At 42.9% G+C, this 15,747-nt stretch overlaps 1 protein-coding gene across 1 annotated transcript; it reads left to right on the top strand.

The window, feature by feature from the left end:
* The first annotated feature begins 1,007 nt into the window (after window positions 1-1,007).
* LOC121444709 (NF-kappa-B-repressing factor) lies at window positions 1,008-15,471 on the top strand. The gene is made up of 3 exons (XM_041646613.1): window positions 1,008-1,273; window positions 12,164-12,294; window positions 13,439-15,471. Exons 1-3 carry the CDS (start codon window positions 1,008-1,010, stop codon window positions 15,391-15,393), a joined length of 2,352 nt encoding a protein of 783 aa, XP_041502547.1. The 3' UTR covers window positions 15,394-15,471.
* Window positions 15,472-15,747: the final 276 nt, after the last annotated feature.

Raw genomic sequence — 15,747 nt, 5'->3', positions numbered from 1 at the left:
GAGTAGGAAGCTAGCCTGGCTACGTAAGACCCAGTTGAAGAAGCACCCCCGCCCCCCGCACCAATATATATATATATATGGACGAGACACAGAACTGTCTGCAATCATGATCAGAAGAGTGTAAAAGACCGGCTTGAGAAGTAACGCTGCTATTTCTTTGCAACCACACTTTCACAAGCAGCTCCAAAGCTGATGGTGAAAGGCGCGTTGATTTTTCAAACTCTTCTCTGAAGAGGCATCTCGGGGAGCTAAGAGGGAAAACATGCCAAATCCCAAATCCCCCGAAACCTAAATCCCTTCCAAAGGACACAGCCTCAGAATCGCGCCACTTAGAGACCCAGATAGAGCAGACGGCCAGGCATCACTGCTAACTAATCACCCGAGGGCACCAGCCAGGGACTAAATGCCATCACTGTGTTAGGGAACCTCAGACAGCCTTCTTCAGTTCCCACTCCGGAGTCTTCGCCCTCCGCTGGTCACCAGAGTGCGTCAGTGGAGAGTAACCGTCAGAGGAAGGGAAAAAATGTCCACCACGCGAGATTTCGCGGCGGGATTTCGAAGTTGGAGACCGGCTGCAGCGCGTGCGCAGTGGTCTCACAACCTCGGGGTGGCACGCGGGGAGATAGGCTGAGACGTCTGAGCCAGGGAAGCCGGCATACTGGTGCTGCTTCTTTTTTCTCTTGCCGCTACTCTCTCAGTGTGTGGGTCTTAAAAGTCCCAGGAGGCGCGGAGTAGCGAGGCTCAACTCCGTCGGTGTGTGCGCCCGGTATAATAAAAAAGCCCTCACGTTCCCACAGTAGTTGGAGCGGTGCGGCCGCCGTGGCGACAGGGATCGTTGCTCCCAGTCCCCCTGTGATCGTAGCCCCCAGGCACACACTCCGGTCCCCTGAGATTCGGTCTCTAGCGTCCCTCACACAGGTCCGCCCCTCCCCGCCACCGCCTCGATTGCTCGAGGCCAGTTTGCCGGCTTCGTCCCTGGGGGGCGTCCCCACACTGAAGCAGAGAAGATGGCTGGAGGACGTCTGCTGCTGGGGGGCGACTTCCTGTCGCCGCCGCCGCTGCCCCCCCTCCCGCCGCCGCCGCTGCCGCCCCTCCCGCCACCCCCGCCCGAGCCAGTGCTGGAGCAGTGGCGCTATAGCCACGAAAGTGACTGGCAGTGGGCTCTGCGGCGGAGCTTCATCTGTAGGCACCTGCACCGCTATCCAGGCGCTGCCCTCGACCAGCTCCTCGCTCTCTCCGCCGCCTGGACCAACCACGTTTTCCTGGGCTGCAGGTGAGTCTGGTGTGGGGCGATCGAGTTAGGGACAAGGGTGGGAGATGAGTGACGAGGGTCGGCTTGGGGATGGGGGTGAGGGACGGATGGTGGAGTTTGCGTTACGGGATAGCCCAAGGGAAGGAGAGGGTCAGCAGAAGCGGTCCAGATAGGAACAGGGGCAGGATGCGGATGATGATAGAGCTTGGAGGCTTAAGATTTGAAGATTTGCTAGAGAACACGAAGAAGCTTCACTAGTGGGTTGGGGGGTAGGGTGGGTGACCATGGTGGCAGGCAATGAATGACATGACAGCACATGAGGACACAGAGATGCCCCTCCAGGACCAGAAATGGAGATGAAGTAGCTCCTAGAAGAGGATTATTGAGAGTTAGTCGTGGTGATTGGTGCTCAATAGCAGAACCTCAGACCTGCATAGGGTCTTCCAAGGATGCGGCATCCGCAGAGGATATTCGATGGGGCTTCAAGGGGAGGACAAACTCCGCAGCTCAAATACTAGTCTCCCGGCCACTCTCTTCCATCTCTACTAGATTAAATACCCTCCTCTCCTTGCACTCCCTCCCCAAGCCAGGTCTTAGAGTCTTCTCCTGGGGAGGCGGTGTGTCAGGTCTCTGACCTGCAGTGTCAGGCTTGCTTGTAGATTTGCGCATAACATACTCAAACAAAGAAGTGAATCTATCTGCTGTAAAGATGCACCTTAAATGGGCTAAGAAGAATTAGCATTTCACTTCTGGATGAGGTCTTAGGGGTGTATATGTCTCTTTCTCTGGTTCCTCCTTTCCTAGTATCTGGTGGCTTCTAAACAGGCCTCTTGGAAAGCACTTTGTGTTCTGGGGAGACTGCGGTATGGTTTCAACGCAGTTTTGGTTTTGTGTGTGTGTTTACCAGGGTGCTTGGGTCCTCTGTCCTTCAAAACCTCGAAATTGGCCTTATCCTAGACTAATTCCTTCAGAAGACTGGAAAGCGTCTTTTTTTTTTTTAATATTCCTGCCGAACAGTCAATTTGTTTTTATTAGGAAGATGAGAAATTCTGGAAAATGATCAGATTCGATCCAGCCAGATCAGTTCTAGGAATAATTGTAAACAACGCAGATGGAATTGTCTGCTCCTACCTTAATTGCTGAACATGGCACCCAGCGTGAAACTTTGCTGTCACAGAGTTTTATTTTTTCTGTCTTCTCTAAGTTGACATAATTTCTGCCTCTAGAGATAGTGATCATTTCACTGGAGGAGCTGGGAAAGCCTCAACAATTAGTCATCAGATAAATCTGATTTCCCTAGCGATGTTCTTGCAGTAAAAAAGGTACCTTTATCATATAGTCCTAAGTCTTAATACCACAAAAGGCTATAGGGAATCAGAATCCTAAAGCATCTTTAATGGGGGAGGCTAATCGTCCTTTGTGTTCATAACTAAACTTACCTTCCTGCTAGAATACACATTGGGAGGGGGAGGACTTTACTCTCTTTTTCATATGCACATCTTTGTCTTCAGTGCCTCGCAGCAATCTTGTGCAGTATTCTGCTTTAGCATAGTATCTGCTCAGTAAATGTCTGGGCAGTGGTAGATGTAGACAGCTTTGTAGTATATAGCATATTTTCAACCCTTTCTTTCCATCTTACTCACCATCCTAGAGGTTAGGAAGTATCTCCCTCTTACAGCTAAATCAACGAAGGCAAAGAAGTTACTTTGCAAGTATTTCTAGTCTGTTGCTCTCTCCACTGAGACACAACTGCCGTGTTTAGGAAGGATGGACCATAAACAAAAGCAGGTAACTGACGGAAGTCAAATCTCTCAATCTCAGGCTTAATCCCACGAATAGAATGCTTCATGCATAACTAGCGTATGAACACAAACCAAGCGCATAGTAGTTGACCTTAAAAGCTCAAGCACCCAGGATGTGTGTGTGCCTATCTGCAAATCCTTTGTTTAGAAGTCAGCATGTTGCAATATGCCTACATCACTACAACAATTACCATAGAGCTATGAAATAGATGAACTGGAAAGAATTGTTTGCATTGTATCTGACTGTTCTACATAGAATGGGAAGAGCCCAAGATGACTTTGGAAGTTAGCAACTCAGTATGGTCTTCTCCTTTTGGCTTTGTTAGCTCTTTCCTTGGGTGCATAAAATCTACATTCTCAAAGTTGGCAGGGTTATTTTTGTTTTGTGTGACAGACTGCTCTTTTTGTTTTTTTTTGAGACAGGGTTTCTCTGTATAGCTTTGGAGCCTGTTCTGGAACTCGCTCTGTAGACCAGGATGGCCTTGAACTCACAGAGATCCACCTGTCTCTGCCTCCTGAGTGCTGGGATTAGAGGCGTGCACCACTATCACCCGGCTCAGACTGCTTTTTTCTAAGTAAATGCATTAGTGTGGTGGCACAGCCCCTTGTAAACTCAAATTTTTAATTAGTTGTTCAGGGGATTCCATTTGATTAGGAGATGGGATAAAAAAAAGAATATCTGAAAATTCTATCACCTAGAGCAAGAAGAACTCAAGTGCAGGGATTCAGAGCGTGTTTCATTCCTTTTGGTGATAGTGGCCATTTCCATGGGACAGATTTGAATGTGTGTGCGTGCATGCGTGCGGGTGTGTGAAATATGTTTATGTAGTGAGTAGCCTTGACTGTGAGGCCAGAGATCGGGAAGGGTGTCATCTCTATGACTGTCTGTTTTTTTGAGAAAAATTCATGGAATCTAAAGCTCACCAGTTAGCTTAGACTGACTAGTCTCTGAGCCTCTGGGATCTGTCTGTCTCCTTTACGAATAATGTGATTATAGACCGTGCAGTGTGTCACCTTGCCCTGGTTTTACATGGGTGCTGGGTATTAAAACTCAGGTCCTCTTCTGTAGCAAGCATTGAGCCATCTCTCCAGCCCTTTAATGTCCTCGTGACTCTATAATTGTGGTTCTTACATATAAGCATGCAGCAAAACACTTGTTTTGGATCCTGCGTGTGCTAGCACAAGACTTTCATCCTTGTACTCAGGACCTGAGAGTGAAGCAGGATGGTGAGTTTAGCTTGCCTGGACTATAGAAAGATACCCTGTCTAAAATAATAGCAACAAGAATAATCACCTGTTAGGTTTATTAAAAGACAGGTTCCTGGGCCCCTACTCCAAGACTTCCAAATCAGAAGGTGTGAAGAAGGGCCTCAACATTTTTATTTCTGTCAGGTTACTAGATAATCCTTATACTTTGACTTGAGGACCAGAGTGAGAAATTCTACTTTATAGGATAATGTTTTGCGATCTGCATTTTTGTGAGACAAACTCTCATGCAGCCCAGACTGTCCTTGAACTTGCCACGTAGCTGAGGATGATCTGCAAGTTCTGCTTTTCTTGCCTCTGCCTCCTGAGTGCTGAAATCATGGGGTGCCCTGCCATGTCCGGTTTATCTGGTGCTGAGGATTGAACCGAGGGCTTCGTGAATGCTGACCAAGCACTCTTTCAGTTGAGCTGTGTCTCCAGCCCTCCACTCCACTTTTTAATAATCTTTCTTCATCCAAGCAACCAAGAAGCTCAAAGCTCCCTTTACTTTTTCTGTTTTATAAAAGCAAGCCACCTATCAAGAAATGTCGCTTGATGTGATGGCCCATGCCTGTAATCCCAGAATTTAGAAGTCTGGGACAGGAAGAATTTTCTGAAAAATTTCTAAAGCAGTTCAAACCATTAGTCTTGTGGCTAATGCAAACTTACAGTCCTTTGATCAGCTACATATAGGACACTTAAATAATCGTGCATATCAAGGCCCGGGGTGTCTGCAGCTTTACTTACACAGTATAGCTAGTGTGTTTACTACTGTATTTGTTTTGCAGGACTGAGTGGTAGAATTTATAGTCTCATGCCTGTTAGCTAAAAACTGTACCACCGAGATCCACCCACAGCCATTTATGAAGGCACAAGTCAGCCAGGCGGTGGTGGCCTTTAATCCTAGCACTCAGGAGGCAGAGGCAGGTGGATCTCTGCGAGTTTGAGACCAGCCTGGACTACAAGAGCTAGTTCCAGGACAGGCTCCAAAGCTACAGAGAAACCCTGTTTGAAAAAACAAACAAACAAATAAATAAGAAAAAGAAGGCACAATGTCCAGATTCCCGGGCATATGCAGTTTTCCAGTCCTAATCCATAGGATTTAGAAGCAGTTCTGGCATACAAATCCTGGCTTGCTTATTTGTGTTAACCTATTAATAGAGAAATGACATGAAATTAACTTAGCTACCTTGACTTCTTTTCCTTGATGCATTCTGAAGCATTTGGAAAGTAGATTCCAGTTAGATATATATTGTGAAATTTAACTTTACACATTGATACACAAGTCACTAAGGAAAGCGGAGTGGGGTTTTTTGAAAATTTCACCTATAGTCTATACATATATTATTAAAAGATTTATTTGTTTGTTTATTATGTATACAACATTCTGCCTCCATGTATGCCCACACACCAGAAGAGGGCACCAGATCTCATTACAGATGGTTGTGAGCCACCATGTGGTTACTGGGAATTGAAATCTCACGACCTCTGGAAGAGCAGCCAGTGCTCTTACCACTGAGCCATGTCTCCAGCCCAACATTAAGCATCTTGTAAGTAGTTTTGAATGTCACATTTTGTGTTTTGAAGCCCTAATTTTTATTTCTCTTTCTTTTCTTTCCTTCCTTCCTTTCTTTTTTTCTTCTTTTTCCCCCCGAGACAGGGTTTCACTGTGTAGCCCTGGCTGTTTCACTGTGTAGCCCTGGCTGTTCTGGAACTCACTTTGCAGACCAGGGTGACCTTGAGTTCATAGAGATCCACCTGCCTCTGCCTCTTTTTTGTTGTATTTTTTGTTGTTGTTTGTTTAGACAGGGTTTCCCTGTATAGACTTGGCTGTCCCAGACCTCTATAGATGAGGCTGTCCTCAAATTCACAGAGATTCACCTGTCTCTGTCTCCTGAGTGCTGGGTTTAAAGACGTGCACCACCACTTCCTGACTCAGCCTCTGCCTCTGGAGTCTTCTGATTAACTGGAGAGTTGACTCTGGTTAAGAACACATGCTGTTGTTTCAAAGGACCCAGGTTTGATTCCCATCACCCACATGGAGGTTTACCATTTTCTCAGGTACCAGGCATGCATGTGGTACACATACATACATACATACATACAGACAGATGAAACACTCAGACACATAAAATAATAACAATAATAATAAGTCATGTGCCACTACATCTGGCTTTTAAGTTTCTAATCTCAGCATTTTAATTTAGATTTAGTAGAGCTATTTAATGTTTCTAATCTCAGCATTTTAATTTAGATTTAGTAGAACTATTTAATATATTTGCAAAAAATCTTATAAGCATCTGTTATTGACTATTTCCTAAATTTCAGGTGCCATTGTGTTTAATGATTTATGTTTCTCTTGTAGCTGTGCACATAGATGCAACTGTCTTGTGACCAAGACTGTGATATCTATGAAGAAAAGTATATTGCCCATTATAAATCATCTTTCAATAATATGCTAGACATGGTAGGTGAGTTAAAGAAAGTTTTTACAGTCAAACATGTGATCTAATGCACATATAAATATGTAATATGCATGCATTTAAAATTATTCTTGACTTGCCTTAATATTATGTTACACCATTTTCCATAATACAGAACATTATGTAGCCATTAAATCCCAAATGGACTGGGTAATATAGGGTAGTGGTAGAATCTGTGCCTCAAGTCTGTGACTTCAGTTTTCAGCTTGGTAAGCCCAAAATAGAATAGATGTGGTAACAACATAAAGAATCAGCAATGGGAGGGCATAGAAAGCAAACAAACAAAAAGAACATAAGGTAACCCCTTAAATGATACTGAAGTTATCACTGGTTGAGATGTGAAGCTTTTCTTGGTTGGGTTTCTTTAGAGTTAAAGGTATCATTTTCAGTGCATTATGAAAAATCACCAAGGGAGATTGCAATAACTTGAACTTTATCCTTGGATGGGTATTTGGGAATAGAAATAGAATTCTAGTGATCTTTTTAAAGACTAAAATTTTTGCATCGTATTTTGACTAGTCAAGCACTAGATAACATGATAGCCTTTCTGTTCTTATTTAAGCTTGCTGGGCTTCTTTTGTATTCTTTTGTATAAAGGACAGAATCTGGCTATGTTGGCAACCTACGCAAGAGTTTATTTTTATAGCCTCTGGGAGATGGTGAATTCTGTAGCAATTGTGATGAATAGGGAGCAATAAATAGGTACAGTAATTACCGAAGCTGGAAGAAACTTGAGAGACAAGCGAATGTGACTGGAGGGAGCCCTAGGTATATCCTTCATGTGCACAGCATATTCAGAGTCGGGCTCCGATGGAAGGGCTAGAGAATTTGGACTGGACCCAAGGCTGGTGGCTTGGTTGTACCACCAGTTTTTGCAAATGTGAAATTAGTGGTTTTAAAAGCTGTAAACTTTGGACTGGAGAGCTGGATCAGTGGTTAAAAGCACTGTCTGCTCTTTAAGAGGACCTGGGTTCAGTTCCTAGCACCCATACGGCAGCTCACAAACTATTTATAACTCCAGTTCCAGGGGATTGGACACCCTCTCCAGCCTTTATGGGCACCAGGCACACACACAGTACAGAGACGTATATGTAGGCAAAACACTCAGATACATAATTTTTTAAAGTAATGAATAAATGTTTTTAAGTCATGCCACCTGATGTTGGGATGGGAGGCTGGCCTGAGGTACATGTGAGTTGTATATTGAGGCCATCTCAGAACAGAAAGATGGAAACAATGACAAGAAACTTCCAAGGGTGGGGGTATGCCTCAGGCATTTGCCACTAAGCCCGACAACTTGAGTTTGATCCCCAGGGCTCCCAAAGTGGAAGGAAAGACCCAGTTCTCACAGGTGATCCTCTGACCTCCACGGGCATAATGTGGCACAAGTGCAGCTCCCTGCAGGCACAATAAATGAATGTAATAAAGCACACACAGCAGCTGGAACTGGAACACCAAGAGGAACTGCTTCTACTTACCCTTATCTGTGCATGGAGATAGCTATTCTACATAGTACTTCTTCACATGTGGGGAGTCCAACTTGTCATTTCTAGAACCTAGATCCTCATGCATGCTAGATAAGCAGTCTATTGCTGAGCGGCGCCCCAAAATTGCAGGGTTTTTTTTTAATCCATCACACCGGAAAACGACAGGGTTCTCTAATCCATCACTGTGGTCAATATATTTAATATTTCTGGGCAGGTGAGATGGGTCGGTGGGTAAGGGTGTTTGCCATGTAAGCCTGATGCCCTGAGTTTGCTCGCTGGATCTCACATGAAAGTGGAAGGAGAGAATGACTCCAGAGTTGTTCCCTGTTAGCCACATGTGTGTGCTTTGAAACAATTGTAATATGTTTTTAAAGAAGACCCTTAACATTCCCAATACCACAAAGATCCTGCCTATTGTTCTTTTAAAATAATTTGCACCCCCAGCCTCACTGTGACCTGTATCTGTGGTTTGTTTCTTTCTGTTGCTATGTAGTTTTCCTGGTGTTTTTGTACAAGAGTTGTAGCCATTCACCTTTAGTTAGACCTAAGCTGTTGTGAGTATTCATATACAAGTATTTATTTATTTTTTTTTAGAGCGATACTGGATGGCTTTATTGTCTTTCACATATACAAGTGTTTATATGAATGTTAAGTTTTCATTTCTTCGGGATACTTGCCAAAGAGTACAATTGCTGTGTCATGTGATAGTTAATGTTTAGTTTTTTTTTAAAGATTTATTTATTTATTATGTACACACTGTTCTGCCTGCATTCCAGAAGAGGGCACCGGATCTCATTACAGATGGTTGTAAGCCACCGTGTGGTTGCTGGGAATTGAACTCAGGTCCCCTAGGAAGAGCAGCCAGTGCTCTTAACCTCTGAGCCATCTCTCCAGCTCAATGTTTAGTTTAATTAGAAACTGCCAAATTGTTTTCTAGAGTAACGGTATCATTTTATGATCTCACCAGCAGTATCTGAGAGATCCAGTTTCTCTGCATTCTTGCCAGCATTTGGCATCATCACTGTTTTATTTTGGTCATTTTGATAGGTCAGTGGTGTCTTCAGTTGTATTTCCCTGGTGATTGATGGTGTTGAACATCCTTCTGTGTGTCTTTGTTTCTGTGTGTCTGTGTATATATATATGTACATTCATGTGTGCAGGTGAATGCACCACAGAAGCAAGACTAGGATGTTGTGTCTTCCTTAGTTGTTCTTTAGCTTTTTTTTTTGAGACAGGGTGTGTCACTGAATCTAGAGCTCACCATTTAGGCTAGGTTGGCTGGCTAACCAGCTGTGGTATCCACCTGTCTCTGCACCTCAATACAGGAGTTTGTGACTATGCCCAGCTTTTACAGAGGTGCTAGGGATTTGAATCTGGGGCCTCCAATTTATACAGCAAGTGTTCTTTTACCCACTAAGGCATCTCCCCAATTCTTCTTGTTCATTTAAAAGTTTGATTTTGTTCGTCTTGGGTTTGGGGCTCACAAGTTCTTGTCAAGTACGTGGTACACAAGCATTTTCTCCCAGTCTATAGTTTTTGTTTTGTTTTGTTTTGTTTTTTGCAGTCTTTTAAGAGGATAAGATTTTAATTATGATTGGGTTCATTTTACCCTTGTTTTCCTTTGTAAAGATTTATTTATTTTCTGTGTATGCATGTTTAGCTTGCAAGTGTGTCTATGTCGTGTGCATCCTGGAAGTTCTGAAGTTATGGACAGTTGTTAGCTGCCACGTGGGTGCTGTGAATTGAACCTGGGTCCTCTATAAGAACAAATGCTCTTTACTGCTGAGCTAGCTCTCCAGCCCACACTTTTGTTTTTATAGATCATGCTTCTAGTGTCTTTTCTAAGAACTGCTTGCATAGCCTAGAACCTGAAGGTTTTCTCCTACTTTTTTAAATGACAATTCCATAGTTATACACTTTCTGCTTTTGTAAACTGAGGCTTAGGTTTACCTGCATGGGTTTTACATATAGGTGCTCAGTTGTTGCAGAGACTCTTCCTCTGTGGGATTGAATTTGGACTTTTGTCCACTACCAGTTTTGAATTCTTTTTTTTTTTTTTTTTGGTTTTTCGAGACAGGGTTTCTCTGTGGTTTTGGAGCCTGTCCTGGAACTAGCTCTTGTAGACCAGGCTGGTCTCGAACTCACAGAGATCCGCCTGCCTCTGCCTCCTTTATAGGAGTCTATTTCTAGATTCTTCCCTGTCTATACTTCACCAGTAGATTTCTTGTGCCTTGCAGAGTGATAATGGGCTCTCATGTTTTTCTTGGCTAGCTGTAATGCTTCTGCAAATGATTTTCTTGGGGCTGGAGAGATGGTGTTGGTATTGATTTTGGAGAGGAGTGGAGTCGGGTTCCCATCATGCATCAGGCAGCTCACATCTGTGACTCTGGTTCTAAGAGCTCATGGCATCTCCCATGGCATCCTGTACTCATGTGTGCACACTTCCTCCATGAATACACAGAACTGAAACCAAATCTTGAAGAGATGTTCTGTGGCAACCCTTTGCTTAAGATAGAGTTTAACCGGGGGCTGGGGAGATGGCTCCGTGGTTAAGAGCATTGCCTGTTCTTCCAAAGGTCCTGAGTTCAATTTCCAGCAACCACATGGTGGCTCACAACCATCTGAGCCCTCTTCTGGCCTTCAGGCATGCACACAGAAAGAATATTGTATACATAATAAATAACTAAATAAATATTTTTAAAAAGATATAGTTTAACCATTAAATTATAGGACAAATGCTTGCTTCCTCCCTTTAATATTTACTTGTTTAGAGAATAATGCGTTGATTCCTTCCATCCACCAAAAGTGACCAATAATGGGTTTGTAAGTATTATGAACTAATAGATTTTAAACATATTTGATATATTTTAATTCATGCTAGCTATTGTTCCTATTATTGACACTCAAATTGGCTCATATTGCCAAGAGGTTATTCTGATTGGCTTCTGAGTCCATTTGGCACAATTCCTGTGATCTTTGACTGCTTCTTCGTTTGTAGGCCCCAAATCTCCCAGGCTCTTCTTAGATATTTCCTGCCCCAGACTTGGAAGCATGCATTTCTCTGAGGAACATGATTCCTTTTCATGAGAAGTGATAGAAGCTACAATTTGGATGTTAGCTACTAGCTGGCCTTTAACACTCGGTATTTTTATAAGCATAGAAATGTAATTGTTGGCATTTATGTAAACAATTATTTACATTTATGTTATATATATATTTTTTTTTGGTTTTTCGAGACAGGGTTTCTCTGTGGCTTTGGAGCCTGTCCTGGAACTAGCTCTGTAGACCAGGCTGGTCTCGAACTCACAGAGATCCACCTGCCTCTGCCTCCCGAGTGCTGGGATTAAAGGCGTGCGCCACCACCGCCCGGCTATGTTATAATTTATATAAATTGTAATACATATATGAAAGAAAAAAATCATGAGTGTATACTTGTGTTTTCCATTCACGTTAAAAATAAGGTTTTGGCTAGAAATTATATCTGTGTTCTTGCCTACTTATATGTCTGTGCACAACATGCATGCCTGTTGCCCACAGAGGCCAGACGACAGTGTTGTATACTCTGGAATGGGAACTACAGACAGTTGTAAATGGTCATGTGGGTGCTAGGAATCAAACCTGGATCCTGTGGAAGAGCATCCAGTGCTCTTAACTGATAAACCATCTCTTTAGCCCCTATGTTTGTATATTTTATGCAGAAAACCTTGCTCTTGATGCCTAATGAGTAACTTAACTTCTCATTCTACAAGTAAATATTTTAGGTCTGATCCTTGGTTTTCATTACAAAAATACCCTGCTGATAAGTCCTGTGGGATAAAAGACCATCCCATTTAGAAGCATTTGTAAAAAGTAGCTCCATGCCTTGTTTTAATCGTAGATTATATTTATTTATAGATACAGCCCACGCTTGATGGAAAAAATTCTTCAGATGGCTGAAGGTATTGATATTGGGGAGATGCCGTCATACGATCTGATGCTGCCCAGACCTTCCAAAGGTCAAAAGCGCTACCTTTCAGCCTACGATGGTGAGTATAACTTGTTTCTGGGAGGTGGGATTTGAAGATGTGTGGCTTCTTAAAATGATATGAGTGTAGCATGTGGCTTCAAATAACACTGGTAGCACTGGATGCTATGCAAAGATAAATGAGTTTTTAAAATTTTGCTTTTGAGACCGAGTCTCTCTGTGTAGCCCTGGTTGTCCTGGAACCCACTTGGTAGAGTAGGATGGCCTCAAGTTCACAGATATCCACCTGCCTCTGCCTCCCAAGTGCTAGGATTAAAAGTGTGTGCCTCCATGTCTGACACAGATAAATGACTTCTATCTTACATACAATTTTCGAGTATGCTAAAAAGAACTGAAAGTGCAGAAGTCCCACTGTAATGCTATCCTTGTAGTCTATGCCATGGAACCTTCCTCTAAAAAGAAGAGTCTCATTCTGAGATCATCTGAGCAATTAGATGTTCTTGGACAGGTCCAGACAGACCAGCTTTCTACTGAGGAGTGCTGTCGGGAAAAAGCACTAGTTTCTGGTACAGTCTTAGAGTAGGTCTCTGTGACTTCAATGTGGTGTCCTCCACTTATCATTAGTTCCAATTGTTATCGCTTCTAGAAATAAAGGTAAATAAAGCCTTTTGTACAGGACAAGTCAGAGCTAAGGTTTTGGTTGAAAACTAATTTTGATACTACAGTTACAACCAGGTAAAGCACTATCATAGCCACTCAACTCTGAAACAAAAGAGAAACATTTAGTAAATGCATCTGGTTATCCATCATTTCTGTTTCCTTAGAGTCATCTGTAGTCCTGGTACCCTTTGCACACAGGTGATAAGAGATTGTTCTAGCACGTCCTTCCAGTATAGGGGAAGAGTTCCCTTCACTTGTGCTTTGGCTCACTTGTAATCTCCTCTGCTAGTCCTGCACAGCAGCAGCCTGCATACTTGATTTGATGAGCTGTTTCCTATTCAGAGTCTTCCCTAATGCATGGAGGGTAAGGGAGCGTCACCCCTTGTGGTAGTCTTTATGGTGACATGAATCCCTTCACCCAAGTGATTGGGACAGACCTTGTACCAACAGTGCCGCTTCAGATAATACGGTTGGTGCTATTTTCCTGCTGGGTTCTTTTGAAATATTCCCATTTTAATGAATTGTAAATTTCACTCATTCTATAGGTCAAAATCCTCCTAAAAAGCAAGCTGGTTCCAAATTCCATGTGAGACCTCGTTTTGAGCCTGTACATTTTGTAGCTAGTAGTTCAAAAGCTGAAAGACAGGAAGATCCTTATGGCCCTCAAACAAAAGAGGTAAATGGACGAACACATTTTGTCAGCATGCCAAGAAACTTCTACCAAGATTATACTCAAGACTCTTTCAATATGCAAGATGGGAATTCTCAGTATTGTAATTCATCAGGATTTATTTTCACAAAAGAGCAGCCTGTAACAACCAACATGTATTTTGACAGGAGGAACCCTGCCCCAAGCAGCACATCCCAGCTGGCAAACTGTCAGCCACCTCCAGAGCCTTCTTCACAGATGTATCCTGAGTCAGTGGTTGCTGAAAAACAGTATTTTATTGAAAAGTTAACAGCAACTATCTGGAAGAACCTTTCTAATCCAGAGATGACTTCTGGATCTGATAAAATTAATTATACCTACATGCTAACTCGTTGCATTCAGGCGTGTAAGACAAATCCTGAGTATATATATGCTCCTTTAAAAGAAATTCCTCCCGCTGACATCCCCAAAAATAAAAAACTTCTCACAGACGGTTATGCTTGTGAAGTTAGATGCCAAAATATCTATCTAACTACAGGTTATGCAGGGAGCAAGAATGGGTCCAGGGATCGAGCTACTGAGCTAGCTGTAAAACTCTTACAGAAGCGGATTGAGGTTAGAGTTGTCCGGCGGAAATTCAAGCATGTCATTGGAGAGGACCTTGTAGTATGTCAGATTGGCATGCTTTCATATGAATTTCCCCCGGCTCTAAAGCCACCAGAAGACCTGGTAGTACTGGGAAAGAATGCTTCAGGGCAGCTTATTTTTAATAGTTCTGCCAAACATTGGACCAATTTTGTCATTACAGAAAATGCAAACGATGCGATTGGCATCCTTAACAATTCTGCCTCATTCAATAAAATGTCAATTGAGTACAAATATGAGATGATGCCAAATCGCACATGGCGGTGTCAAGTATTCCTGCAGGATCACTGCTTAGCGGAAGGTTTTGGAACCAAGAAAACAAGCAAACATGCAGCTGCTGACGAAGCTTTGAAGGTTCTTCAAAAAACACAACCCACTTACCCATCTGTCAAAAGTTCCCAGTGCCACTCAGGCTCTTCACCCAAAGGATCAGGAAAGAAGAAAGATATAAAAGATGTTGTAGTTTATGAGAATTCTTCCAATCCTGTGTGCACCCTGAACGATACAGCTCAGTTTAACCGAATGACAGTTGAATACGTCTATGAGAGGATGACAGGCCTCCGCTGGAAATGCAAGGTGATTCTGGAAAGTGAAGTCATTGCAGAAGCAATTGGGGTGAAGAAAAGTGTCAAATATGAAGCTGCTGGAGAAGCTGTGAAAACCCTCAAAAAGACCCAGCCAACTGTCATTAACAACCTTAAGAAAGGGACTGTTGAAGATGTGATTTCAAGAAATGAAATTCAGGGCCGCTCAGCAGAAGAAGCTTACAAACAGCAAATCAAAGAAGATAACATAGGAAATCAACTGCTGCGAAAAATGGGTTGGACGGGTGGTGGCTTGGGTAAATCTGGTGATGGCATAAGGGAGCCTATCTCAGTCAAAGAGCAGCACAAGCGAGAAGGACTTGGACTAGATGTAGAGAGGGTCAATAAAATTGCTAAGAGAGATATAGAACAGATCATCAGAAACTATGCCCGCTCTGAGAGCCACTCAGATTTGACCTTCTCCACAGAGCTGACTAATGATGAACGGAAGCAAATACATCAGATTGCTCAGAAGTATGGCCTGAAGAGTAAGTCTCATGGGGTGGGCCATGATAGGTACCTGGTGGTTGGTAGAAAACGGCGGAAGGAAGACCTCCTAGATCAACTCAAACAGGAAGGCCAAGTGGGACATTATGAGCTTGTCATGCCCCAAGCAAATTAAGTTTTTACTAAGTTATCTTGTAAATACCATGTGAGGCAGATCAAATAAAACTACATAATCTGGTTGAAGAATATTCATTCTTAAGATGATTCACCTTGTTCGTTTCATGTAGTGCTTTATTAGGTTCTGTCCACTCGTATTAGCTTACCCCAGCAGATGATATTGTGCAGTTACTGTTTGTGTCTTTCACATTGCCCCGTCCCTCAGATTTTAGTAGTTTGTACAAGCAAAAACACCCATCTAAGTGCAATTTCACCCTGAGGAAAATAATTCACATTATAAAGGGCATAGCACAGCAATCTGTAACAATATGTAAAGTAAATGCTGACTCTAAGCTACAGCTAATTCCAGATT

Source organism: Microtus oregoni, unplaced genomic scaffold (genome assembly GCF_018167655.1).
Source record: "Microtus oregoni isolate MIOR12 unplaced genomic scaffold, Mior012 000138F_ref0000102, whole genome shotgun sequence".
Taxonomy (NCBI): domain Eukaryota; kingdom Metazoa; phylum Chordata; class Mammalia; order Rodentia; family Cricetidae; genus Microtus; species Microtus oregoni.
The sequence above is the reverse complement of the archived record's forward strand: the minus strand, read 5'-3'. Positions and strand labels throughout refer to the sequence as shown.